This window comes from Anopheles coluzzii, chromosome 2 (genome assembly GCF_943734685.1).
Source record: "Anopheles coluzzii chromosome 2, AcolN3, whole genome shotgun sequence".
Classification (NCBI taxonomy): domain Eukaryota; kingdom Metazoa; phylum Arthropoda; class Insecta; order Diptera; family Culicidae; genus Anopheles; species Anopheles coluzzii.
The window spans coordinates 41,296,746-41,324,723 of record NC_064670.1 but is presented as its reverse complement, the minus strand read 5'-3'; the positions used below and the strand labels follow the sequence as shown (position 1 = coordinate 41,324,723).

The 27,978-nt window shown below is 44.9% G+C and overlaps 1 protein-coding gene across 6 annotated transcripts; it reads right to left on the bottom strand.

The window, feature by feature from the left end:
- Positions 1-110: 110 nt before the first annotated feature.
- On the bottom strand, positions 111-26,410 carry LOC120949128 (tolloid-like protein 1). 6 transcript variants are annotated; one of them, XM_049606120.1, is made up of 13 exons: positions 26,274-26,410; positions 21,322-22,243; positions 8,759-10,265; positions 6,035-6,298; positions 5,533-5,942; positions 4,546-4,691; positions 4,004-4,205; positions 3,179-3,440; positions 2,889-3,094; positions 1,951-2,597; positions 1,411-1,845; positions 977-1,115; positions 111-914 (listed from the first exon to the last, which is right to left on the bottom strand). In XM_049606120.1, exons 2-13 carry the CDS (start codon positions 21,632-21,634, stop codon positions 868-870), a joined length of 4,578 nt encoding a protein of 1,525 aa, XP_049462077.1. In that variant the 5' UTR covers positions 21,635-22,243; positions 26,274-26,410; the 3' UTR covers positions 111-867. The 6 variants fall into 6 exon arrangements, with proteins under 6 accessions (XP_049462077.1, XP_040222101.2, XP_040222103.2 ...); XM_040366167.2 differs by having other exon boundaries at positions 111-1,115; positions 25,438-26,410; XM_040366169.2 differs by having other exon boundaries at positions 111-1,115; positions 26,212-26,410.
- Positions 26,411-27,978: the final 1,568 nt, after the last annotated feature.

Sequence of the window (27,978 nt, the reverse complement as noted above, 5' to 3'; positions counted from 1 at the left end):
ATTAATCGCTAGAGAACGCTCTCTTCGATAAGACTTACCGGCTTATTTTGTAATGTAAATATAACTATATGTATATGTATATATATCTATGTATATATATATATTCCGTAGGCATATGGCTCATTACTGGCTGCTAAAATTATTTACTACAATTTTGGTTCACTGTAGAGTACACGCATATCTCAACGATCGCGCCTTTGCACGATTGTGTTCCTTACGAGACTCTTTATACCTTCCTAACCAGCGCCCCCCTACCCTGGGTGAGTGTTTGTGTTCTATCTACATTTGGGGAGCTTCTTTCCCATTTCACGCTCCCTCGAAACGGTCGTTTTGTTTGGCTAATAATCCCCTACGCCACACACGGGGAAGACATGAGCACGTCCATTGTGACGAATGTAGTTAATGTCCAGCAATGAGTGAACCTGTTTTGGAAAGAACTCAAGTACAGAACATGCTTGCCACTTGCACTTCCGGCCACACCGGTTGGTGTTCGCGTCTGTACTGTACTTGAACCCCATTGTAGCAAGGGGGCCTCTCTAACAATCTGCTCATTGTGGACGGAGGCTGCTGGTATGGCTGGTGGAACAACGCGCGTCGCGGTTAGGTCGATAGTATATTGTCCATGAAGTTGGCAGCTCGCGTAGGGTCTCTCTCGTCTCTCTCCATCTCTTTTCCCCTCTCCCTCTCGATGCGTGCATGTGTGCTGGGGCGGATCGGTGGCCTGGATGATACCGATGGCGCGCGCGCACTGCACCACCTTACGTGGCAAAGTATTTGATTATGTTTCAGTCAATCGCCTGAGATGAGCGTATTTCGTTGTGCACCGCGACGTGCACCTTACTGTTGGCCGGTCGGTTCGGGTAGATCTCATAATCGATATCGTCGTCCTCCTCCTCCTCGTCCATATCTTCGCCCTGTTTGATGAACACTGTTTTTAGTGAACCGGGAAACGGGATGATATCGGAACTATCAGAACCTTCTTCGTCGGTGGTCAGCACGTCATCGTTCGATTTGATGGCGACGTACGCAGCCGAAAAGCCCTTGAATCCAACCGTGTCGTCCGACCGGAACCGCACCATGAGCGCCTCGTGCATCGAGATGATTTCCGGTGGATTCTGGTAGTGGTGATGGTGATGTTGGCGCCGCCGAAAAAAGAGAGACAAAAACAAGGCAAGAGAGCACACGGCAAGGAAGCACACACATACCCGGGGGGAGGTAGTAGTAAATGCCGGAAATGAAAAACACAAAAGAAGAAAACACACACACACACGCACACAAAACACAGAAAGAAAAAGAAAAAAAGAAGCAAAATATAGCGATAGAGCGATACCATATGCAAGCGACAATCAAAAGGAAAGGCGCTGTACGGGATAACCACGTGCATCCCCTACGCAAAGCCGTTACACATACCGCATTGCCACAGTACTTTCCGTGCAGGGGGCCACTCTCGTCGTCCAGTCCGCCGTACACCTCGACGTAGTCGTACGAGCACATCTTTTCCTCCTCCAGCTCGAAGCTGAGAAACTTGAGCTGCACGTTCTGGCCCGAATCCGCCACGATCGTCCATTCGCAGTCGGCCCCATTGTCGTACATGCCCGAGCCGAACTTGATGTGCGAGTAGAAGTGGTTCTTTACCTCGGTCGCCTTCAGGCGGCCCCCGCAAGCGGTCGAGTGGCTGGCGAAGAAACCCTTGCGCTGGACGCTAGTGTCCGTATTGAACACCATGTACATCTGGTTGGAGGACGACGAGATGGGGTGGGGGATTTTGGCACCACAGAACCGGCCCAGCGTGTGACTGTCCGGCGAGTTGCCGTCATAGATGACGATATGGTCGTATGCGCATTCCTGTCGGTGTGCCAAAGGATTGGGACAAGATTATTCGTCAATGAAAACCAAAAGCTTCCCATCGTGACCGGCGACAATGGGAAGCACACACACACACACACTCACCTGATGTGGCTCAATATCGAACACATTGAACACCAACCGTATCCGATGGCCGGGCGTCGTGGTAAAGTGCCAGATGCAATCCTTCTTCGGTGGATAGTAATCCGGATAGTTGGGGCTGAGGATTTGGCCGTGCGGTGTAAAGATTTCGTGCTTGCAGCCACTCTCCTTGCAATCGTGCCCATTGTCGTGCAGCGTGTACCCGTTCCGGCACGAGCACACGTACGAGCCGACCGTGTTTTTGCACTCCTGCTGGCATCCGCCATTGTTGACGGCACACTCATCGATGTCGGTAAAGTAAACGGCGGCAAAGCCCGTCTTCTGGATCGTCTTGTCGGACTTGAACACCACCCGCAGGATGTTCCACTCGGACGTAATCGGTGCCGGCACGGTGTACCCACAGTACGAGCCGTGCTTGTGCAGCGTACCGTCCGGGCTTTTCGACAGCACCGCCACGTAGTCGTACTCGCACTCGGACGCCTGGTAGAAGGTGTTGCCCTCCAGGTCGAAGTGGGTAAAGTTGAGCGTGATTTTGTGCTGCGGCAACGCCACTATCTCCCACACGCACTCCTTCATGATCGGGTACTCCTTCGGGAAGGACGGCGATAGGATTGTGCCATTCGGCGTGTCCAGCTGACCTCCGCAAGCATCTGCAAATACACAAACACACATACACACACATCAGGGTCAAAGTAAGGAAAACTGTTTTCGGACCGAACTTTAATCGGATCAGCGGACCCCACCCACCACAACCCATGCGACTAATCCCACCTGCAACCGGGAGCAAACAATGGAAGCAAACTCCGTCTTCCCAATTGCCATCCGTTCCTAGGGACCGTTGTCATGTTTTCACAGCTTCTTAAAAAGAACACACACACACACACCAAACAAATCGTCTCCCTTTTGGCGCGTGAAACTGCTCCAAAGTTGCACACACTTACTTTCGCACGATTTCTTATCGCTGTGCAGCTCGTACCCGATGTAGCAGGCACACTCGTACCCCCCGAGCGTGTTGATGCACTCGTGCTCGCAGCCATGGTCCATGTGCTCGCACTCGTCCACCTCCTTCATGAAGGTGGCCGAAAAGCCCGCCTTCTGCACCGATCCGTCCGAGACGAACTTCACGAACAGCTTGTTGGACGTTGACCTATGAGTTAGGGGATTTGGAAGAGAAAAAAAAAACGTCAGCACTCAACGGCAAGGATACGTGGAAAACGGCAGCTAATCTTACTTCATGTCGGGCGGTATTTTGTACCCACAGAACACGCCGATAAGCCGCGAATCGGCTGACCCGCCGTCCCGCACCTCGACGTAGTCGTACACGCAGTTGTCGTGGTTTTCCACCTCGAACGATTGGAACTTGAGCGCGACCTGGTAGTCTTTCGGCACGGTTATCCGCCAGATGCACTCCTTGTTCGGCAGGTAGTCGACGGGGTAGTTGGGCGATTCGAGCCGCCCGCCCGATTCGAGGTTCATATCGCCGCCACAGATTGCTGGTGAAAGACGGGCAGACGGTCAGAAATAGAAACAAAGAAATGGGAGCGTTAAAGTGGGCCACACATAAAACTGGAGGAGATTGGGGGTCGATTAAGGATAGGTTTTCATTTCAATAGCTTGAAACGGTTTTGAATTGCAATTTCAAAACAATTTGCACTACAATCGAAAACCCCATGCACGGGAGTAGTTCTGTTGAAATATTGATCGATATAAATTAGTCATAACGGTCGAATTCGATTTAATCCCTCGAGCATTCTGGTCCTAGAATTGTAATCAATATTGAATCAACAGAGATAGGGTTGGTGGGCAAACTGACGCGTTAGCTTTATGCATATTGTTTGCGAAAATTTAGCAATTCATTCTTGCATAACAATTTGTTTATAAGTATTTAAAATTGTCCAAAAATTTAATTATTTTAACGCCTGACCTATTTTCATAAATCATTTGCTATCAGACAAATACGCTTACCATTTTTAATGTTCTCGATTTTGCCCAACACACTTAATCTTCGGTGGACAGTGCTGCGTTCTATCAACACTCCGCCCCGTCCCGCACTCACCTTCGTAGTTGGCCGCAAAGCCCCGCATCGATGCCTGCCGGAAGGTGGTCGTGTACGTGAGCAGCATACGGCTACCGGTGGACCGGATCAGCTCGTTCACCTTGCCGGAGCCGCAAAATTTCCCCAGTATCGGCGACTTGTGCCAGTAGCCATCCCGTATCTCGAGATAATCCGACCGGCAGCTGTTTGATTTGTAAATATCCTGCCGGGCGAAAGGGTGATGTAAGGGTGAAAATGTAAAATGGGGAAATGAGAAATCATGTTTCACATCCTCTGATCGCCCGTCCGGTCCAGTGACCAGGAAACGCGCAGAGCAAAAGCGACAAGAAATCTCTCTCTTTTTGCGGTATTGGCACTGATCCGGTGTGTGAGAGAGAACGGCCCCGGTCCGTTCTAGTGTTGTAATTGGATGAGTTTGAAGAAAGCGAGTAAAAAAGGTTCGGTTTTTGCTTTTTTGAAGAGGTTGCGAATGTGAGTGTGCCGCTGAAGTGTGTGTATGTGTGTGTGTGATTTTATGTGTGTTTGTGTAGCCCTGGCCGTACCAGATCGGTTATGTTGAGCACTATCCTTTCGCCGTGCGTAGCCGTGATGCGCCACTCGCACCGTTCCGGTTCGGTTGGCGGTGTGGTGGAGTAGTACGTCGGGGAGGTAAAGCTGGCCGAGTTTTCCTGAAACGTGCGTCCACATTCTGGGATGAAATGGGTGGAAAAAAGAAGAAGAAGGATCAGGTAAAGCATTGAGTTGGATCGATGGGTTGGCAGTCTATCAAGCGTAAGCGGGCCGGTGTTCGTGCAGCCATGAATGAAAAATCACACCGGCATGAGCGGTGAGCGACTTCGGTAGTTATTAGTCAGAAAACCGGGTGCACTTGTACCGGATAGGGTTAAGTTGAGCATGAAAAATTGGTTAAGGGATCTGTGTAAATTGCAGAATACCGTATCGTGAGAACGGTAACAGAAGAACGCTTTGATGTTCTTTGGATCGATTGCTTTCAGGAACGACGGGTAAAATTTTTCGCAGAAAATGAACTGCTTGGGTGTGTTTAATAAGTGTAGATTCATTAGTTTTTCCAGTTAAAGTTTCCTAACCAAACTAACATTCTTCGATCCACACGTAAAGGGAATTACCTGGAAAAGCGAGAGATACAGTGGTCGCAAGGACCTTTTGATCAAAATGCATTGAATTATCGAGGAACGATTCTTTTGGCCCCACTGACTACATTCGGAAATTTGAAATGAATCTTGGTATATGTTATCAAATTATTATTCTTTTAAACGAAAAAAATATGATACTTTTACTAAACACGTCCGGGGAATTGCATCACCTGAGCAGATCATGAAGTATAAGGATGGACTCTCAAATTGAATGAAGCCTTTCAGCAACTATTTCAGTAAACTATCTTCAACAATAAGTAATGGAAACAGTCTGTGTACATAAAGACAGCAAATAGTCCCAATAAAGAATCAATATTTTCTTTCTTCTTCGGTCTTATGTCGAAAAATACTTCTAAAACTATTTGGTATACTTACTAGCACACTTGTAGAGCAGGTTAGCTTGTGCGATGTCACCCTCGCTCAGTCGCAACCGCTGCCCAATTTCAGGCCGCTTGCGACCGGGCATCTCAATCGGGAAGATCGTATCGAGATAGGTACCCTTCGAGAACGTGTTGCGTGCGTAATGCATGATTGAGTCGTAGTCGTACGGCAGTCCGAGCGAGTTTACCTCGTCCTCCGTCAGCTTGTTGAAGTTGTACTCCTGCCCGACCACGATGTTGTTCTTCTCGATCACGACGTGGTTCTCCCGGTCCGGGCGGGTATGCTCATGCCAGAAGCCTACCACGTGCCCGAGCTCGTGCACCACAATGCCGAACTTGTCGCAATTCTTACCGATCGAGATGGCCTGTGGCCCATTGCCCCGCTTGCCGACAAACGAACAGCAGCTGTTAGGGAAGGGAGGAGAGGAAAGCAATGAGAAGCAAGTGAGTAGAGCACGGCCTGCCTGGACTGACACAATCGCCTCCGCTTCTCTTACCCGCAGGCACGCTCCGTAAAGACGATATAGTTCGGATGGTCAATGGGATTGCGCTCGACGAATTTGATGCAGGTATAGTTTTCCCAGTGGCGCATCGCCTGCCGGAACAGGGCCTTGTGCATGCCGCTAAAGTTGCCGTCGATCTCGTACGGTATTACACCAAAGTCCCAGATGCGTTCCTTCTTAGCGGTCGCCGCCCGTATCGTGCGATGATGCTGCTGGTGCTCGTGTTCGTCACGCTCGGATGCGTAGTAAATGTGGCCGCTAGCAGGGAAGGATAGGTGATCAATGAAACCAAAAGTCCTGTTTGTTCTGTACGAAAATGCGAAATGCACCGAGAGGCACACCTTGTTTGTCTTTTGTTTTACTCAGCTACTTAACATAGAACTATTTTTTTTTAGATTAGAAATAAACAGTGTTTCGGAGTGGAAATAAGCTCTAGTTTATTCCGTTTCTTAACCTAAAAGACGCCGGGGACTAATATTTAACGTATTCTGATGGGCTGGTCTCATGGTACAGTCGTCAACTTGCACGACTTAACAACATGCCTGTCATGGGTTCAAGCCACGAATGGACCGTGGCACTGACTATCCTGCTATTGGTGCATCAATAAGTCATTGAAAGCCCACTTAAGGCACAGAGAGGACTTGATCGACAACGGTTCTTGTGCCCAGTGTTGTTGTTGTTGATCATGGTACTGACTCCAACATAATCTCAGTCGCGAAACTGATACCTAATCTTTTTAAAGGACGGAAATAGATCCTACTCCGTTAACGATTCTGAAATCGATACCTTTTAGACTTTTAAGCCGTCCAAAAACATTGATGTCGAATATGAAAGTTACTTCACATTATTTTCAGACTTCACACTGCTACAGACTCAAAACTTATTCCGCCTCGAAAAAAATTCTGAATCTATTCCAATTTTGAAGTCGTTCAAGAATCTATACATATCTTGAAACTTACCCCGAAAATCAAAAATGCTCAACACGCCTTTGAATTTTGGAACAGATTCTGAACCTATCTCGATGCTAAGACAAACCCTGAACTTAGCAATAGTCCTAGAACTCATACTAATTTCATCTAAACTCTGCAACAGACATCACATTTACTCTAGTTCCAGTACAGTTCCATTCTACAATTCATCTTTATTTGGATTCAAAACAAGTTCTGATATAATTCTAGATCCTGGAATACATCCACAGCCTATTTCACATCTGGAACTGTTGCTGGACTTATCATAGCTCTAACTGATCCTATCCCGGACCGAAAACCCTAGCTTTACCTCGCGTCAGCATTAGTAAAGAAAAGAAGCAAGGCGAACTAAGAATGAAACAATGATGCCTGGAAATCAACTTATTCCGCCTCGAAAAAAATTCTGAATCTATTCCAATTTTGAAGTCGTTCAAGAATCTATACATATCTTGAAACTTACCCCGAAAATCAAATCACATTTACTCTAGTTCCAGTACAGTTCCATTCTACAATTCATCTTTATTTGGATTCAAAACAAGTTCTGATATAATTCTAGATCCTGGAATACATCCACAGCCTATTTCACATCTGGAACTGTTGCTGGACTTATCATAGCTCTAACTGATCCTATCCCGGACCGAAAACCCTAGCTTTACCTCGCGTCAGCATTAGTAAAGAAAAGAAGCAAGGCGAACTAAGAATGAAACAATGATGCCTGGAAATCATTTCACTTTGTAAGACAAAATGCGTCATAACATCGCCATGACGCTTTGTTTATGGCAGAATTTGTTTTATTGCAAAGAATGCAATGAAAGCACCTTGTATCAGTACGGAATGATGGACGAATTGTGTTGTACAGCATTCCGCTTCCATCCCCCTAAGGTGTTTTATTATCACCTCAATAAAGAGCTGCAAAATTGTTGCAAAGCGAAAGGAAAACACACACACGCACCATTATCTTTATTGCTTTCAGTTCAGTTGCAATGCCGCTGCTTGGGGCTTAGTAGTCGCCCATCTTCGGGGAACGGAGAATGTGAAGCTTCCCAAGACGGCAGCAATTAAAGCATTACAATATAAAGCTGGAACGTTTCTCTAGAGTATGCAAATCCAATTCCCGTGTTGCATTCCCCCGCACGAAATCAACCCACATTCAATAATATAACATTTCAACGCTCATTCTCCCGTTATCCTTGCTCGTAGATATGCAAGGGGTTTACCGTACGATGAAAACGTCCTGGCAGCAAACAAAGATCTAACATTTATGTGTAGCACCGGCTGCTTCACTCATCTACGCTCCAGTGCCCAAGCGCAAACGCGTCGATGACACACGGCTGTGCTGCTTCGGGATGCGTCGTACTTCAGGCAATTCGTTACGGAATCATGATAACGCTCTCCATTTCAGCGCCACGGTATGAATGCAGGGTCCAAAAGGATGGGTTTCGCAGCATTAAGAATGCTACGCTGAACCGTAACTCCCCATCCTGACCTCTTCCTCCCGTTTTGAACAAATAGTACCCAAACCGAGCATGTCAAACGGGCCTCCACCTTTGGCCGGTAGCAGTAGCGCACCATCGTTTACAAAGTTTTGCCCACCCGCCACAACCTGTTACCTGGCGAGAGTGCAATCGCCGTCCGACGAAGAGGCCACTTGCCGCAAACACTTTAGCGGATGGCCCGGACCGTGACTATCTTTCTCTTTCTCGCTTGTCCGTGTCAGTGTCAGTGAGCTAAAGACAAAACGTGTACGTACCTGTCCGCTTCGTCGTCGTCGATGTCGTCTTCAACAGGTAAGTGCTGCGGTTCGGGTGGATCTTGAGCTTTCCCCGCCCGGGCCGGTGCTTTATGGTCCGGTCTGAAATGCAAATTCATACCATTGTCGGCACCTACGTTCGGCTCGGCATGGGTGAAGTGCGTTCCGTGTGCTTGTTCGTGCAGGTGATGATGCTCAGAACGATGGCGATGCTGTTGGTGCTGTGGTTGAGCGCGAGGATGGTAGGACTTGTCGTACCCGTGCGCCTCACCGTGCTGTTTCATCCCGTCCACCGAACTGGCCCTATCGATGTCAACGTTTGCACGCTGTTCGCTTCTATTGCCGTCATCGTTGCCGTTCGCTGTCGGCGGCGGCTTTCGGCCGTCGTTAGCGATGACATCCTGATGCTGATGGTTGCGCCGCGGGCTATCACCTCCGGTCCGGCGCCGCTTCTTTCTCGGTGTACGGTTTTGTGAGCTACGTTCTGCCAGAGGCTCCTCGTCCGGATGGTGATGCTGGTTATGGTGGCTCGATCGGAGGTTGCGATCCCGCACCGAGTACGTTACCGTGCCGAGCTCCACGCGCAAACGTTCCAACCGTGAATGGTACGAGTTTTTGTTGACCACCGTACCGTCGTTCTTCAGTGGGGTCTTGCCGGATGTGGTTTTTGACTTTGGATCATCACCGGTATGGTCCGCATCGTGCAGCCGGGGATGTTGCTGCTGTCGACGTCGACGACGGTGACGTCTGCGGGTACGCGTACCGGCCTGTCCAACTGCATCCTGCTCTCCGTTGCCGCCGCTGCTCGCAAGCTTCACCACCGCAAGTATGCTCGACATTGGTTTAGTTTCGTTGCTTCCGGCTGCTACCTTTGCCGGATGGCTATCCGTGCTGACGGAATGCGACCCAGCGGCAGCAGTCACCGCAGTTGGCGGCTTGGTCGGTAAGGCGTAGGTGGCCACTTTCCGGCTGCTGACGTGATTGTTGCTGATAATATTGTCACTGATCGAGTCGATAACGATGTCCTTCGTGTCGGACTGGATCCGATCGTGGTCAATGTTCCGCACGGCACCGGTCGCATTCTTTTTGTTTGCGGTGGTCGCTTTTTTCTCACCTGTACGTTCCCCGTCACCACCAACGCCACCGGCAACGGTTGTTTCGGGCTCGCGGGGAACTATTATGTTGTCCCGATTGTCGATGATGGTGGCCTTTACCGGCGGTTCGCCGGAACTGTCCGTGATGGAATTTTCGCTTTCGTACGATGTGCCGGAATGCGCATACGCCCCACCGGTGGCCGACGTCATGCCGGACAGCGGCGTGGAGGCGCGCTGTTTCGTCTTCTTCCGTATCATATCCGTCATGCCTTCCTCCTCGACCTGCAGCCCCTCGAGGTAGACTTCCTGCTTCAGCTTCACGATGTCCTGCTCGAGGCTCTTGTTCATACGCTGTCGCTGCCACTCGGTTTCGTAATTTACGTTCGGCATAGCGATGTCGCCCATAAATCCACCTGCAAAAACAACATACGCCACACGCACAGGCGGGCAAGAGAGAAGGGAAGAGAAAGTGAGCGGGCTGTGGTGACTGATTGTGGTAGCAGGGGAAACTGGACATGACCATTTCTGGGTGTATTTATGTGTGATTAGAAGCATCCAACCCGACCCGGCCCCCCGGCACCCAGTTTTGTAGCATTATTCAATGGTCATTCTCGGGGAAACACCTGTGCGCTTAACAGATAGCCCATAACAATGTAGAATACACCACGTCCATGATCACATGCAGAAGCCATTTATCACCTTTACATATGGGTTTACACAAGCAGGTCCTACAGAACATCGGTGTGCTTATGATGTTAAGTGTTGTGGGTTTTTTTTTATTCACATTACCTGTAAAAGGTTCTTGGCAAGCAACCACAACACTTTCTGTTGTTACAATAGGTAACAGACAATTTATTTGAGTAGCCATTACTAAACCGGCGCTCGCATATTATAGGTTTAACACTATAAAACAGGACACCAGGAAGGAAAGCTTTGCAAATGAGACGAGGATGACCTGTTGTATTCATAATCCGGTTTATTTCAACTTATATTAAGCCGATAAATATTACGATTACCTGTTAAAATGGCAACGTATTTATTGTGGAACATAGATTTCGGTGTCGGTCTGGTGGTACAGTCGTCAACTCGGACGACTTAACAACATGCCCGTCATGGGTTCATTCCCCGAATAGACCGTGTCCCCATACGTAGGACTGACTATCCTGCTATGGTAACAATAAGTCACTGAAAGCCAAACTCACTTCACTAGTGGGTACAGGCAGACCTTGACCGACAACGGTTGTTGTGCCAAAAGAAGATTTCGGTGGTTTGTTCATTCCGAATCGTTGGTGCAGGACAGCACTGGCGACTGTAATCGTCAAATAAAATAATCAAATCATATTACAAAGCAAGTATGCTAACTATCATTGGTACAAGTATGACAAGCGTCATGTGATTGTTCTGCGTATAGAGACACGGTTCCCGGATGAGAATTGAATCACGTACGTCCATGTACGAACCTTATGTTATAGCTGTTCAAAAATGCATCCTGCAAGCGATACATGAGAGATTTGAACCATTGTTTAAAGCGTTATTAAAACCAACGAATTCATGTTTAACTTTAAGTGTTTAAACAAACAGTTTAAGCTACAGTGAAAGATATTCGCTTTCGAATTTGCTGACCAACAATGATATAAAATTGTCCTAGGTCAACTAGTTTACGAGACGGCTTCCTTCAAGTTCCATCCTATTAATAGCATCATACATTTCCTTTTGCGCTTTTTTTTTTTCTCGATAATATTCACATTTAGAGTATGCTTTAAAACAACAGGGCATTTGAGCGACAGCTTTACTTTTTACTGTATAATAACATTAACATAATTTATAAACATTAACTTTTGAGTAGCGGTTCATATTTTAGTTGATGATTTACAATGTTCATATAAAATAAAATCCAGTGTATTACTCCTCTTACATTGCAATATAATGCAATAAAAACTATACTTTTTTCATCATAATTATTATAATTATTATGAAATAAATCTCAAATGTTTAAAGCCTTCTAGTTAAGGTTTAGTGAAAATGCAACCCCTGTTTAAACATTAAAGAGTCTTAGCTAGGCGGGTTGTTGTAGCGCCGGATAAGTAAATAAGTAAGCTAGCCAAATTAAAGACCCAATTTGTTTCGCAAGTAGTTTGGAGATCCCTGAGCTAGCTGATTCAGCTCATATTTCCAAAAAGGGTTTTGCGGGTCAGTTTCCAACGTGAACAGCAGTGTTCACAGCATCACTCATTTGCTTGCGACATATTTAACAACAGCATAGTTGTCACAAAAATTTCATAAACAAATACTTCTAAACACAAGCATACGCGATATTAGGAATTCAGCATACGTTTGCGTTAAAAATCCTGTTCTGGTAGATAAATGATGTACAAGGTCGGAGGCCGTAACCTTAACTAAGCCGGATGCATTTGTTTCTTCGGATTGAACATGTATCTAGTTCGCTAACAGTTTTTGTCAGCGTTTTTGTCAAAAAATTATTGGATCAGTGCCCAGGACATAATGTACACGGTGTCTTTGCCGCATCTCATCATAGCGATAAAAAAACTGTGTCTGTCACACACACAACGTCTGTAGTACAACCGATTTAAACATACTTTGTTGGGTAACAAGGGTCATCTTATCTAAGTGCTTTTTCACCACTTGACCGGTTGCTACAGCTTCCCAATTGCCACATCATGCAAACCAGTTCTAATTATTTTTTTTTTTTCAAATTTTACGTCACAATCCATGAACTTTCCAAAGATGAGAGATAGTAAAATAAAGGCTCCGAGTTTGATGCTCTGTACTTTTCTGAGAGATGGTCAGAAACAGGCTCTAAATTTGATGCTCTGACCTTTTCTATAGATGAACAGCAAACATGCGAATATGCGTGTTTGAATAGTTTTTCAACACGTTTTATTGCACAGTGGTCTAATTTTGTTTTACTCTGCTAATGGTAAACTAGCTTATACTGTTATAACATTTGGGAGTAGAAAAGCATAATTGATACAATTTAAGGTCCTGTAGATACAAGGATTAAAAATCGCTCAAAAATCACAAAGGTATTGTCAAAATTGGATTGAAAATTTCATCAGTTTAAATAGTAGAACATTTTTTGCGCAAATGTTTAAACATATCTGAAGGTTTTTAATGTGCAAAACACAGACGTTTTTTCATTTATAGTACTTTATTTTATTTTTCGTTTACGGTGGTCCGGATGTACAGTTTGTGCCTCGAAGCAAAACTAAAACATTTTAATGTATTTCGAACGGTCATGATGTACATGGTTTAAAACGTAATGTACCAAAACTGAAAAGAACAAGAGCGCTACAAGATTGTTTGAGTCAGGTTCGATATTGCTGGGAGCTCCGTCTCTCCCCATGTCGTGGCAGGACATCATATCCTGTATAATACAGATACCAAGAGAGAAAAACGTCCACATTGCACCCTCCAGCTAGGATTTAACATTTCAACTCTGCAAGCACTTAATAAGACACGAGTTATAATTAATGAGCAATTGCAGAAATCAGCTTGTTGCCGTTATTCGCAGCTAATTCGCATTTTACCATCTCGTCAGCATGTTGCGATAATGGACCAAATTCATGTTCATGTTTGATTGGTTAAAAAGAAGAAGATCGTTACACACATTTGCAGCTATCCTTTGTGGCGAGCCTTCACCCAAGTTACCCAGGAAAGCTCAAGTTAGCAGAGTAAATTCAATTGTGGAAAAGTGAAATTGATATTGATTGTAGGTTTGTCTACACATCAGTTCATGGCCCTGCCAGTAACCTACACACATTTGTAACAATCTACTGTGACCAGTTTGATGCCTAGACTCTTTCTCAATAGGGTAAGAAACAATAATGTCCCAACCCCGCTCCCGCCCTGTAAGCGTGGAAACGGAAACCTTCGATACAATGAGATAATTTTGGGGTCTAATTCAATTTCCCAACGTATGTCAGGAATTGGTGGCTGCCCAACAAATGGTGTATCCGCCTACGGTTCCCAATTTCAATGCATACCGATTGACTTCAGCCGGAAACCGTTCCGTTCCGAAGCTGAAAGACGGAACCATATGCGCGCGCGCGCTTCCCATTGCCATGCGGTGGTCCGTTGCCATTCCGGAGCAGCAGGTTAGTTAGTGGTTGTCCCAGTGGGTTCCTACAACATAAATTACGAATAAATTTGAATCAACCGCATAATGTCGTGACCAACGATCCAGCTAGCCAGCTCTCTCTCTCTCTCTCTGTCCGCTATTGAACAAACGAGAGGCGTACGTTTTCGTCTGTCCATGGTTCCTACACTAACCCGTTGCATTTGCGTCGACGTTAGAATGAAATCAACCGAAAGCAAGAACCAAACCATTGAACCATTGTGTTGCTCATGGTTTGGTGCTTCTCAGGTTAATGCGACCTAGATGCTGGATGCTCTAAAGTGCCAGTGCCATGCACCAGCCACAGCACAGAAGGTTTGCTGCCCTTGCCCTACCCTCCCGAATGTGCTACCCAGAGTGCCATGGCAAAAGGTGCACTAATCTAGCAATTCAAGTGCAACAGGAGAAAGTTGACCGGGACGGCAAAAACAAAAGCGCATATGTGCATTTAATTGCATTTCATTCATTCTGGGTTTTCCGCCCCTCACGTACCATCATCCATGGCCCAAGAGTCTATTGGCAAGCATGTGCAAGTGCTGCCCTGCTCGGAGAGTACACCACACATGGGCGCACACCGGCGGGACGTACATGTGTTTTCCTGCATGTGGTTTGATGCATTTTTTTGTCGTTGTTATTTAGGGGTCTCAGCTGGGAAATGGAACCGTAATCCATGCTCTTGCTTGCTCCTTCCCCACGCTGCTAACCAATAAACCGCCCACACAGGCACACATATGGCGCCAGGCGTAAAAAATGGCATAAGTGCAAAACTTGTACAGATGTAATTGAGTCCCTGCTGTAAGCGAGATACAATTTGGGGAAAACAAATCACTAGTAACTTGCACAGTGTGTACGCCCGTCCTGTAGCAACGTTCCTTCGTGTTCCGAAATGATGGATAGGACAGATTTAGCTCATAGTAACACAAACACAGCACATCAAACTAGGTCAATCGAGCAAAACCATTGCTCTGGTTACGTACCAGTGCCTGCGCCAATTCTCCTACCCGAAGGACGATGAATGGAAAAGTTTTGGAACGGTTGGTGAATTTTGATAGGCTCGAGCGAATGTAAAATGCGTCGGCAGAGTATTGCTGAAGTGGTGAAATGCGTCCAAATTAAACACCAAACAAACGGATAAAAAGCAGAATTAGATAACAACTTTTCCATTGTATCGTTGCAAAGTTTGGATTGTGTGTGTGCTTCTGACAAGCATTTGTAATTCGATTTAATTCAATCTAGCATTAGCTGGTATTTTCGCCACCACTTTAAGAAGAACCTTGCACGAAATTGTGCTCTGATGGAACAATGAAACGAGTATGGAAAATTGAATGTAATAGAAAAGAGGCAAGAACAAGAAACTATAAAGTGGATCTTGAAAAATCAATCAGAGCATCAAATTTATTGAAATGTCAACAAATACATAGTAAGAATCGGACCCTTCGTCTTTTAATAATGAAATACGATAACAAGTAAAGCAAATGTAGTTTTAACGGATGTAACGATTAAATAGGCATGGATATGGACATACAAAGAAAATCGTGCATATTGAAGAGGCTGCAAAAGAAGAGTACACAACAACGTTTAACGGCTTGGTGAAGCTTTGCGTTGAATCAAAAGATTCATGTTGCAAGAGATTTCGAACATCGAATCTTGAAGGAATATATACACTAACTGGCTGAACTAAGTATAGAATTGATGGGAAAAATGAAGATTTCGTCGGAAACGATTCCGACTAGCTCCGAAATTTTCTGAAATCGATTCCGGAATCGGCTCCGGAATTGAAATAGGCTCAGGAATTGGTTCCGGATTCTGTTCAGGAATTCAGGTTCCAAAATCGGCTCAGGCTCTGTAATATGAATCGGTTCCGGAATCGGAATTGGCTCCGATATCAGAATAGGCTTCTAAACGGAAATATAACAGACGTTTAAGGCGATGCTACGTATTGATAGCCGCAAAGAATCAAAATTTACTTGCAAACGATCCATTCTATGGAGATTCCCGCACTGAAACTTCTCATTTCAATTCAAGAACTGAATCTCATTCCGGAACTAATTCCATTTCTAGAGTCATCCTGGTTCCGTTACCTGGGCAAATTGCGATTCCAAGGTCAATTCCGATTTTGCAATCGATGCTGATTCCGCAGACAGCTCCGGAATCGGCTTTGAAATTGAAATCAAGTCAAGAATCGGAATCGATTCCAGCATCGGAATCGGGTCCGGAATTGATTCCGAACCCGGAATCGAAGTCGGGTAGGTACGATTCCGAGCTCCCACCACTAGTGTATAGCCACATATATTGAGGGCACATCGTTTGTAGACTTAGTTCAAAGCTTTTTGATCAAAAATATGTTTAAATCTTATTCTACTGTTGCATGACTGTTGAATATTTAATCTTGATTGCGGAAAAAAATGCGCAATGTGCATTGTAATAAGCCTTTCTTTATAATAATCAGTTTTTTGTGGACCACTTCTGTTAACGCCACGGACCACAGATTGGAGACCACTGATCTAAATAGTTGTGGATCCGAGCTTAAAGGACTACAGGTCCAGTGAAAATCAACGTGAAGTTTTGGTGTTTTCTGCAGTATTTCATTAAATAATTATGAGAATTTGGGTTTTCACGTTCGAAATTTCACGTTCATTTTCACGCAACCTTTAGATGGGAGAAATCAATGATAATGCTCAAAAATGGTCAATTTTTATATACAATTGGTGGTAGTATCATCCCTTCGCAGTTAGTATGAAACATACTAAAATACATTGATTGTTTTAGCATTGATACACATATTTAACATACTTTTCACCCAAGTTCTGCAGTAATGTAGTGTCATTTTATGATATGTTTGTCTAACGACTAGTCATATAATACATACATGACTGATTGCAAGAAGCAACATATAACAATCCAAATTATATTGATTCGTCTGAGATAGTTTGGTGCGAACTTTTACTCACATCTCGATAGCTTGTCTTTTGTGACCCAATGTACTGCCACATAAAAGCCCCACAACAGAGAAGTTGTGATACTATTAGACGGTAAAAAACCCATTCATTCATTTATATCGATTATTTCATTTAAACAAAGAACATTAACAAATAACATTTTCTATTCACTGGACTAATTGTCATTATATTCTAATAGTACGTGAAATAGTAGCATATTTCAATAATTTGGAAAAGGTACATTCAGCACAAAATTAATTCTTCACACCGGATGAATCAATCTTTTGAGGATTTGTCGCCTCTAATTAAACAGAAGGTATTAATAATAACTAAAGGTTTAACTTGTTTACTCTTACAATCATTGTTACAATAGAATATGGGACCAAACTTCATCTGGAACTCCGAATTGGGGTTTTAAATATAAAACATGTAACTACTCTTTTTATAACAAAAAATAAAACACATTCTACTTTTTTTTTCTTTAAGCATAACGAGCATAATGACACATTACAACACGAAAAAGTATAGTACAGCAACTCATGTTACATATGCTACAGAAGCTGAGAACTTGTTGCTCGCGGTGAACTAATTAAAATTCCGCACATGACATACAAATACTCGGAAGTGGCTAATTTCAAACGACGCCACACAACATAGAATTTCAGCAGAGCCAAACGAAAAAGTAAAAACGAGGTGTTCCCTCAAAAACAAAAAAAAAAGAAGAAACACACAAAAAAGTCACAACGACACAGTCCCACGGGAAAACACATACGCCAACATTGCGCCCGCTTTTGGCAGCAGTACGATCGGCGAGTGTTGGAAGAAAGGGCATGAAAGGGGGATCAGAAACACTGTCCTTCGGGGAGGTGGAATGATGATAAATGAGAATTAATTAAATTATAACCGTAGCAGAGCTGCAAAGCGGTGGGGCACGCGATCCCATTTAAATTGTTCCGCCTGCCCAGGAGCGCACACATATTGCAAAGCGCGTTGCCGCCTTTTCATTCCACTCAATTCCCGTCGAACGCCAGTAGCATACGATACACACATGGAGTTGATGCGGGGAGTGCGGAGTCGAAAAAAACTCTAGCTGCAAACACGGTGCACCGTACACACCACACGAATGCAGTGTTATGGGATGCAAGGGACAGCATCCTTGCTGGGCCGCACTGAATTGAATCATCAACGGACAGAACACGGTAGTACAACAAACAAACGGACCACAATTCCCCCTTGACACACACACATGCGCTGCGCTGGGTGTCGCGTTCCGTCTCCCGCACAATGTTACACAAAAAATGCCTAATTGCATTGCACTCTTATTATGTTCGGATATGTTCGCAAACAGAATGGTTCAAATTAAATTCAACACAAAAGGGCAGTATCACATTGCGACGGAATGATATCGCTCATCAATTGCTGTGCTTTCACATATCGTTAATGATAGTACAATTTTCACTAAATGGAACTACATTAACCACAATTACAAACCAGTTATGCCTGTTTATAATCAATCAATATTTCAATTAAGTATAACATATGAGCTCTATCCATTTCATTGCTGATGCTTATTTTATTGCTTAATAATTATTTTCATACACTAAAAATACAGCAAAAAGAAGGCGTTCAGCGGAACAAGTAGAAATTTAATTTTTTTTTGTACTAACTAACAAAAAATCGCATAATAGAATGCATTCATTAAGCATCGCGTAAAATAAACCATCCAACAGTGCATAGCCCGGTTCTTAAACAACCCCCGTTAAACATCGATAAATAATCGGTTCATAATGTTTCCACCGGATGCACAACAATCTGAACCAGGGTTCGGTAAAACACGTTCTGCGAGCATAATCGTTTTGGTCCATGAGACCATTTTATAGGAAAATTCTTGGATCATGAAAAATTCTTGGACTGAAATATTTTCTTCACCCAGCCAAAAATGTAGTTCAATGCATCTTTTTTGGAGGAAACTGGAAGTTGGTACTTTTTAGAAAGTTTATGCTGAATTTATTGATTAGCTAAAATCCTTCGGGACTATACCGTTCCAGCAAGTTATGATTGTAATGGCCGTAACCGATGAAGATGTATTTTAAGAGAATGACAGAATTTATCTTTTGTTCAAGTATTGTTTTTATGATTATGCAAGTTTATGATCCTTTTGAAAAGTTTGCTCACCCCTGATCTAAAGCGTTCCCACAGTTTATGAAAGCAAACGACGATAACAGATTCCCATGAAATTCGTAGTACATTGAAGTACATTGTACGTCCTTCCTCCATTGAGTGTGGCTAATTTAGTTCGACCGAACGGGCAATAACATATGATACAAACATGGTACGTGGTACCAGGTAATGACAAAAAGAGCGTATGTACTTATTTGCAGTTTTTATCCTCCTTTTACGATGATAAAGCACTAAACGAATTTAGTTATGCCTACAGTTGAAAAATAGTAATAAATTGAAGAATGTCTACAACATCTTTCATTACTTGCGAGATGTTTTTCAACAGTCGTCAAATGTTATACTTGCATCACAATAATTTATACGTTCTTCCACATGATTTTCAACACATCTCTGGCTGGATTGAGTTTGACAGTTCTTCGTGATGTGTTGAAAATCATGTGTAAGAATTTAAATTTTATTGTGATGCAAATACACTATTTGACGGCTGTTGAAAAACATCTGGGAGGCGGAGAAAAATGATGTGCACATTCGAAAATGACTTGAAAATCCCTGTATATCCTGCTTAGGTTATCAATAACTTTTAACTATTACAAGTGCTTACAAAATAGGAATTTAGGAATAGTGGCGATTTTTGTAATTTATATATAAGTGTCTAATTATTACATGTGTAAGACGTGACTTATGAATAATAGAATGCTAAACTGAAATATCTGCCTTTAAGGAGATAGTTGTGTGTACCCGATGTGCTCCAAAAGTTTTATAAAAAATTACCATGTTTTATGAACTCCTTAATTAACCACTGCTTTTGCTAAACAAATAATATTTAAAACACTATTTTAAACAAAAAATCCGCATGAATCATGTCACTTTTTTTCTCTTTTGGCGCCTGCAGCACAGAGTTCAAACGCTCCAAGCGTTGATTTTTCTCCTCCCATATGCAGGAATGACCATCCAGGACTGTAGCAGAGCTAGGCCTGCCTGTGGTGGATGTGGGTTCAATTTTCTGCGATGGATCTCGTCACCCATAGCAGGATATGCTTCTTGGACCACTCAAGAGTCCCTTCTGGAGTACTAAAATGTCCAATCCACGTGTTGTTATTTTTTGCAATTAATTGAAGGGATGCTACGTTCTAAAATACAATATCAATAAGGAATCAAACATTCAGGCTAAGTCTATTCTGAACGCGATTCGATTCGAGTCGAGAAAACGAATTCCAAAGTGATTTTTTCCATACATATTAACACACAAAATTCATCAACGCGATGTCGAGACGACTCGATTATAAGAATTTAATGCGCCTTATTGCTTGATTTATTAAACAACTCCTTAATAAAGCTTAGATCATTTAGTTATTGTAGTCACACTGACGACGTTGTCCGAAAGATTCCGTTTATTCTTCATGATGTCGGATTGTCCAGTAAAGGGAACATCCTTTATCTTTAATTAACATCAACAAACTCTCATTTGAGCACATTCGGGACATTTCTGGAGCCAAAAACAAAACTGATATTTATACAAACATTCAACATTAAACAACAATGTTATCACGAATTGATGGGATTGGTAGGTTTGATTGTTTGTGCAAGCATAAAACAAGTTAGAAGGTGAAAAATCATGATGAATGTCGATTTACCTCCTCTTCTGAATGTCTTAAGTCCTTAATGAAAAAAAAAGACTTATTCGTCTATCCTCCATCCTTTTTTAGTGCTGTCGATAACATCAGCCCCGTAAATCAATATTTTATTTCACCACTGTACCACGTATTGAGTGGTAGGTGAATAGTTGGTCTTGGTCTTGCGATGGATGCTCAAATGCTATCAATTTGCTCTGTCGTTTCAGTGTATGTTTCTGTACGAGGGTAAGTATTGATGTTTATTGCTAAGCACATCAAGTGTATCTACAATCTTGAAGCAGATTCATAAGCCCATACTTCTTCTCGACATTCAACGAGTTCAACACGATTAGCATTTGCTGATTTTTGTTCTAGCATTTGGTTTCCCTCGTATGGTTTGTTCAACCCAAGTAAATTGTTAATTCATAATTTTAAGTGGTCTTTGTTGTTAGTTCTAATGGCTAGCTTTACAAATTAAATGAGCGGATGGATATTCAATCACAAAGACTTTTTTTGCAGTTTTCACAGCAGCTAAAAGGCCATAGCTTATGGTTGAATGTTTGAAGGAACCGCGACTACCGCCACCGGGCGCCATACTTACTCGATTTGCACGGGTCCATATCGATGTCGCCGGAGATGCTCTTGGGAAAGCGCGCATCGAGCAGCTCATCAATCGTGTACCGGTGCTGCTGATGCCGCCGCGTTATCAGCGTTTCGTTCAGCTCCAGCCCTTCGGTAAGCTGATTAATGGCAACGATCACCATGACGATCGCCGGCACCCATCCGGACGGTCGCGGTGCTCCAACGGCCGCCCGGGACGGTTTACGATTTCGCATCGTCGCCGGTGGTGCCTGCCGATGGTGGCAACCTTCGCGCGGGTTGCCACGGCACTCCGAAGGACGAAGCCCCATCATCGTCACTCGTTCAAATTCCAATCCTTCACGCACACACACACACACACACACACACTCTGCCCAGAAGGACACAGAGGAGCAGACTTTCCCCTGTTTTTCTTCCCGGCACTTTTTCACTTTTTTCACACCCTTTTCCACAAGTACTTCGCTGCACGGAATTATCGATGTGTGAGAGGGGGTTACATTATCCACCAGTTTGTGGCAGAAGTGCCGGAAAGTGCCTCGCCAAGAGATTGCGTACGTGCACAATCTCGTTTTCCGGCGTGAACCCCAAAAACTCTCGCACCCTCCGATACTCTGTCCCCAAATGCGAGGGAGCACACACACACACACACGCACTCTTATTGCTACTCCTTTTTTTGTCGATTTCCTTTTTGTTTAAGCTGCACTTCACTTCACCCGCCGGCACTTGGATCGCTTATCACCTGCTCCACCGGGGCCTGCCCATTTACACACCACGCACGACGGGGACGATGACGGCGGTGGCGGCCAGCATCGGCATCGACATTATATTGATTATTTGTTTTCCTCTCTTATCCTTGGTACCGCGGATCATTCGCACTTGGACCACCGTTATGGTTAAACCGTGCCGCAACCACTGCACTGGAACTGGAGGAAGGAAGGAAAAGCAAAGCACTTGTTGGGTGAAATGGCCACGTTTAGACGGTACGCAAAGCACGTACGCATAAGTTTAATGAATAAATGGGAAAATAATAGTTTGCGTTTGTAATATGTAATCCCTTCCCTAAAATAAAGCGCCCTGCCCGGAAAACTGCAAACTATTTGCGTACTTTGACGACGGAAGATTGCAAACAGCTTCCAGAATAGAACAAAGCAAGCAACGTCATGATCGAGAGAAGTCTTCGCCAAACGTCTAGGTGGTAGGTTGATAACGGATGAATTCATTTACACGAAATAAACGGCTGCCTAGCACGGGATCCTCGCCTCAGTACACGCGCAGCAAGCAGACGTCGTCGTTGCGCTGGTGGTCGTGGGCTCCGCTTTGGCGTACAAATAATTTCGTGATAAAAATAGCTACAAAATTAGAAGCAAACTATTGGACCATTTTGGCAAACGGAAAGCTGGCTGGAAACCGGGCAGATGGCCATTGAGTCGGCCAAGTATTTCATTACAGAACCCAAGACGTCGGTTGCTCTTGAGGTTTGGGATTGGGACGTGCACACATGTGTGACACAGAACCTTTCATATATCGACGACCCGAAAATCGTAATTTGCAGACCCATCAGTCGTTTTCATCAAGTTTCATCTAGCACAAAAACCACACACACACACACACAAGTATTTCTTGGGACACTGTGACCGACGAACATGGAACCTCATCTGGTGTGCAGCAAACAGGGAGAGGGAGTGCGGGGGAAGGTTTGTCTCTTGAAACATACCCATCAATAAAAACAGCTCTTGCGTGGCCAAAGGACCATCCAAAAAGGGGAAAGCAGTTATCCGCAGCGGCAGCAGTACACAGAAGCAGCAAATACACATTCCAGTCTTCTGCCCCAACGGACTCCCCAACCAAAAACCGCGACGTTTACAGGATTGGGTGGAGGAGGGGAGGGGGGCGGTCCTTTGTGGGACCCTTTTTGTCGCTAGCGTCTGGTTTGAATGGTGTTTTCTGTGCCAAAAAAAAGCCCCCACACACTGCGGTATCTTCTAAGCGGGTTGAATGGTTTAAGGTTTGGCCGAGACCCTTCCTTCCATAGCAGCACAGACGCACAAAATCACGCAATCAAACTCCCGCTTCGAAAACCCTTTACCGGGTAAAGATTTTGGTTCTGGTGTTCCTCTGTCATCCTTCCAAGAGATCAGTGTGTCTGTTTCTCGGTTCGTGCAATGTACTGTGTGTGTGCGTGTATATTTTCTTGGAACAAACAAGATGCTCCCGCCACGTTCTTGACGGTTACTGCTTGGCAAACAGTTTCCCTGGTCGAGCCGGGACATAACAGGTTCTCCGAAAAGGGCCAGTAAACTGTGTGTTGATGTGTACGGTATCCTTCAAAACGACAGCATGGACGGGAAGCGTGGCGACACACATGAGGGATTCTTCGAAAACAACGTCCCAACTCCGGTGCAGCCGGATTGTTGGAGCATCATTTTTGACACTTTCCACGCGAACCGCACCGACCAGAGCAGCCGTTGTCGCCGTTGATCGGTGCGTGTCGGAAAATCTGTCAGCAATTTTCCACACGTGTTGAGTAACGCGATGGTAGCACACACATCCGCAGCAGCTCTCCTGTCCGCTGGCAGGGGACGTTTGCCGTGCTGGCTGAGATTCAAAATTTCCCGTTTCTGTTTCCACGCTTCCAAGCCCCCTTTGCGGGAGGCAGCCAGCAGGCAACCCGGGACAGATAATGGGTATTGGGGTACGGTTCGAAATTGACTTTCGCACCATCAGTGTTCCACCGCAACTGTGCTCCACTCCGCCTGTCCATCAAATCCGTGGGCCATCCCGTATCAACAATAACAGCCCTGCCATCCTGAGCCCAGCCTGCCTGCCTGCCTGCTACTGCGGTCTCTGTAATGTATAAACAAAAACGCAATCGCTTTTCAGAGCCCCGCGTCCGAGGCGACCTTTGCTGTGTGGTGTGTGATTTGCGCCCCGACGGGAAAGGGCACAGCGCGCTCCACACTAGTGATGTACTCTTTGGAGCGCACCCACGACACCGATCCGACTCCGGGTACTGTTAGTCCGTTTCAGACTCCGACAAAATCCGAACCAATAATACCGCCCGGAGTCGGAGTGTCGTCAGGAGTTGTTCGGTGTCGTCCGGAGTAGTCCGGAGTCGCCCGGAATCGTTCGGAGTCGTCCGGAGTCTTTCGCAGTCGTCCGGAATCATTTGGAGTCGACCGGAATCATTTGGAGTCGACCGGAATCGGAGTCTTTCGGAGTCGCCCAGAGTTGATCGGAGTCGACGGAATCGGCATCGGTCGGAGTCAACAGAAGTCGTCCGGTGTACTGTGCTTGTGACAGGCGAACAAACACAACAAAATTCTTTTTTTTTAATGCTTTTTTTCTGTCTTTCACGACTCCGGCCGACTCCGGATGACTTCGACTCCAACCGATTCCGGACGACTCCGGACAACTCCGGACGACTTCCGACAACTCCTGACGACTCCGGATGATTCCAGACGACTGCGACTCCCAACGACTCCGGGCGACTTCGGGCGATTACGAACAACTCTGGACGTTTCCGAACGATTCCGGATAATGCTGGGCAGACCTACCTTCCGGAGTCAATTCCGGATTTTTGCCAACCTTACCCATCACTACCAAACACCATACACATGCACAGAGCAAAAATATGAAGCAGGCGACGGGATAACCACACGCTGCTTCGCACGAGCCCATCACCATCCACAAGTTACGGCAACAATAAAGCATGCTGTGACCAAAAATTCCCCTTCCTAGCAAACACATCCACATACGCGCGCGCACACACACAGACACAGTCACACATCGTTCGCAAACGGGGCACTTGATTTGATTGATGGATAGTGTTTGTGTGCGCGGAGGAGCAAAACGATGCAGGTGGACATTTGGTGTTGGGTTTGGGAAAACAAAGTGTGTGTGTGATTGTTTCGTGTTGCGTTAATCATTAGGGTAATTAAATTTTCTCTCCTGCGCTTGTGTGTGTGTGTGTGTGTGTGTGTGTGTGTGTGTGTGTGTATGCGGGTAGATAAACCGTCAAAGGATATTCGCTTATCCGGAGCGTGTGGGAATGAACCAATCGTTGGCATACCGATACGGCGCGAAGAACGAGGGCCTCCATCTAGCGGCACAACTTTACCGGTTTCAGCAGTGGAAATTAATCAAAAGATTGATGGCGCACATCGTTCCTTCCTTCGCAAGTCGAACCCAATCAACAGGCGCACACAACATAACGTCAACAGCAGCTAACCTCTGCAGCAGTGCGGGGCAAGCAGTGAAACCTTCGGAAAACGACAAACATTGCACGCCCCGTCGCCCAACGCACACTCTTCCGCGCGAATGACGACTTCCTTGCCGTGTCCGAGGCTGGTTGCACTTAGCCGCTCTTCTTTGCTTACGCGCGCCCCACACAGCGACCGACCGACACACGCACACACAGAGTGAACACACGCGTCCCTTACGCACAACGGCCACTGATGATATGCGTACTGATAAGACGCGGGGTAGCGCATCAGCGCAGACCAGCATCAGACAGACAAGGAATCCGTCTGTGCGAGTGTGTCCGTCGGGACGAGACACACTGCTGTTTGGCGAAATCGCGGAGGCTGTTGCTAACAGTTTGTTTTCTCCCTCTCACTGCCACTTTCTCTCACTCTCTCTCTCTGCCTCTCTCTTTCCCTTTGCACTCTAACGACGATTCTGTTTCACCCCATTTCTTATGGGCACAATTAAAACTCGCTCTGTGTTAACACACACACAGTCCTTACAAAGCGAAAGAACGCGAAGGAAATGGGGGAAAACAGAACAAGTAATTAAACGAAAACGGTGCACGGGAAAACATCTCGCTGTTTGCTTGCTTGCTTAGAAGAACAGGTGGTGGCGGCGGTGGTGGTATGAGGACACGAGTGCGTACACGCTCGACCGTCTGGTTTGGTGTGCGGCGAGGACAACGACGGCGAAAGATTCGAAACGCACACAAAAAAGAAAGAAACGAAACCGGGCAATCACGGCACCTCCGAAAACCGTTGCGCACACGAAGCCATCCGGACGAAAACTGACACTGAGACTGGGGCGAAGATGCGATGCTGGTTCTGGATGCTGGGAAAAACAGTGAATCTCGCACAGTGAGTGTGCGTCGCGTTGTCAAGGTACCAAAAAGCGTTTTTATTTATTTATTGTTTTTTTTATTTGCGCTCAAATCGTCTCGGTCGACGGTCATTTCATTGAAAACATGAAATAAATTAGTTTCAAGTGATGGGACGGTTTCTTGACGAGGAGAAAAGGGATCGATTATGCTATTTGCAGTGCAAATCGATTGCCTTGCTATTTGCAGTGCCAAAAATTTTAAATCATTGTCTGATGGGTGAAAAATGAGAGGAAGGCTCACTCCCCCAGTTCCACAAATCCACCAAACGACTACCTAAACGGGGTCGAAACGACTCAAACTAAACCAAACTCAGCTTTCAACCCAAAAAGAATTCTAAAAGACTCCTTTAGCTGACGGTGAACGACAGGCCCATTTTGAAAATAACAAAAAAAAAAAAACCGTTGGCACTATCTGTTGGTGGGATAGCGAAGCTTTCATCGCTTTGAGAGCTTTCATGTTCCATCTGCACTTTTGTATGGTTTCGCATTGCAGTTATGCATCGCTAGAATCGGAACAGAGGTACGATTGTTTAAATACTAAAATCTAAAATGAACCCATCTGTACCGAGGCAGTTGATTGAGATCAAATTGAAATTTGACTAATGGACAATGGTGTTGATACCCGCTTATCTGACCACACGACCTGACCACACGACCATCCCTATAGATCTTAGCTCGGAAAGTTAGAAGGTACATAGGCCACGGTTAGTTGAAATTAGACGAAAAATATTCTATTGAGTAAAAACCGGTGAAGCTATGGAGCTTTCATTTTTTTCTATGGATATTTGATTTTCCAGTCGTTTAATCTTTGAGCGTTTAAGCTTAATTTGTGGCACTTGGGATATATCCCAAGATTAGATGAAGCAGGGCCAGCAGTCGGCAAACTTTACGACCGAAAAAGCCAAATTCTACAATAATTTTCGTAGAGTTTCACTTGAAGAGCCAAATTGTAAAACGCAGTGCAAAAATGTGTGAAAAGTTTATAAAATATAAAATCTGCCCAGATCCGCCATCTCGATATCAAGACTTTGCCGATAGCTGAAGTAGGTGAACCCCATTGCAAGAAAAGGACAGGAATATAATGATGAGATATAAAGCGCCATCTATTAAGCAAACCGGTGAAATTATAGAGCATTCACTTGGGAATTCACTCTAGACCAAACGATTGATTGAGAGATCATTTAATCAATAGTTTGAACGATGTTACAATTGTTCTGGAACAGAATTAGTTAAAAATGCCAAGTGCAAACATATCACTTGACACTAGATAGCTGCACAAAAATATTGTTTATCTACTTGACTATCACTGCAAATGTTCGTCACGATTGAACAGCTGCCAAATTTATGCGCACGGATAAGCCGCCTGCCGGTTAATCCGCCCTCGGATAATAAAGGTTCTACTGTAGTTAGACACCTTTATGAACAACTTTTATTTAGTTCTTTGATATAAGGCCTCAAATGTACGACGCGTGTAACAAACCAGCCATAGAAATGAAATGTGATTCGAAAGCGCTGCTCTTGCTGGATATTTCTG

Bases quoted from the DNA above. Each gene is read 5' to 3' on its own strand.
- LOC120949128 (XM_040366167.2), bottom strand. From the start codon at position 21,634: ATGATGGGGCTTCGTCCTTCGGAGTGCCGTGGCAACCCGCGCGAAGGT. The intron at 5,943-6,034 runs GTAAGAGAAGCG...CTTCCCTAACAG, and splicing joins TTTACGGAGCGTGCCTGCGG to CTGCTGTTCGTTTGTCGGCA. The intron at 1,846-1,950 runs GTGAGTGTGTGT...GCACACCGACAG, and splicing joins TCGATATTGAGCCACATCAG to GAATGCGCATACGACCATAT.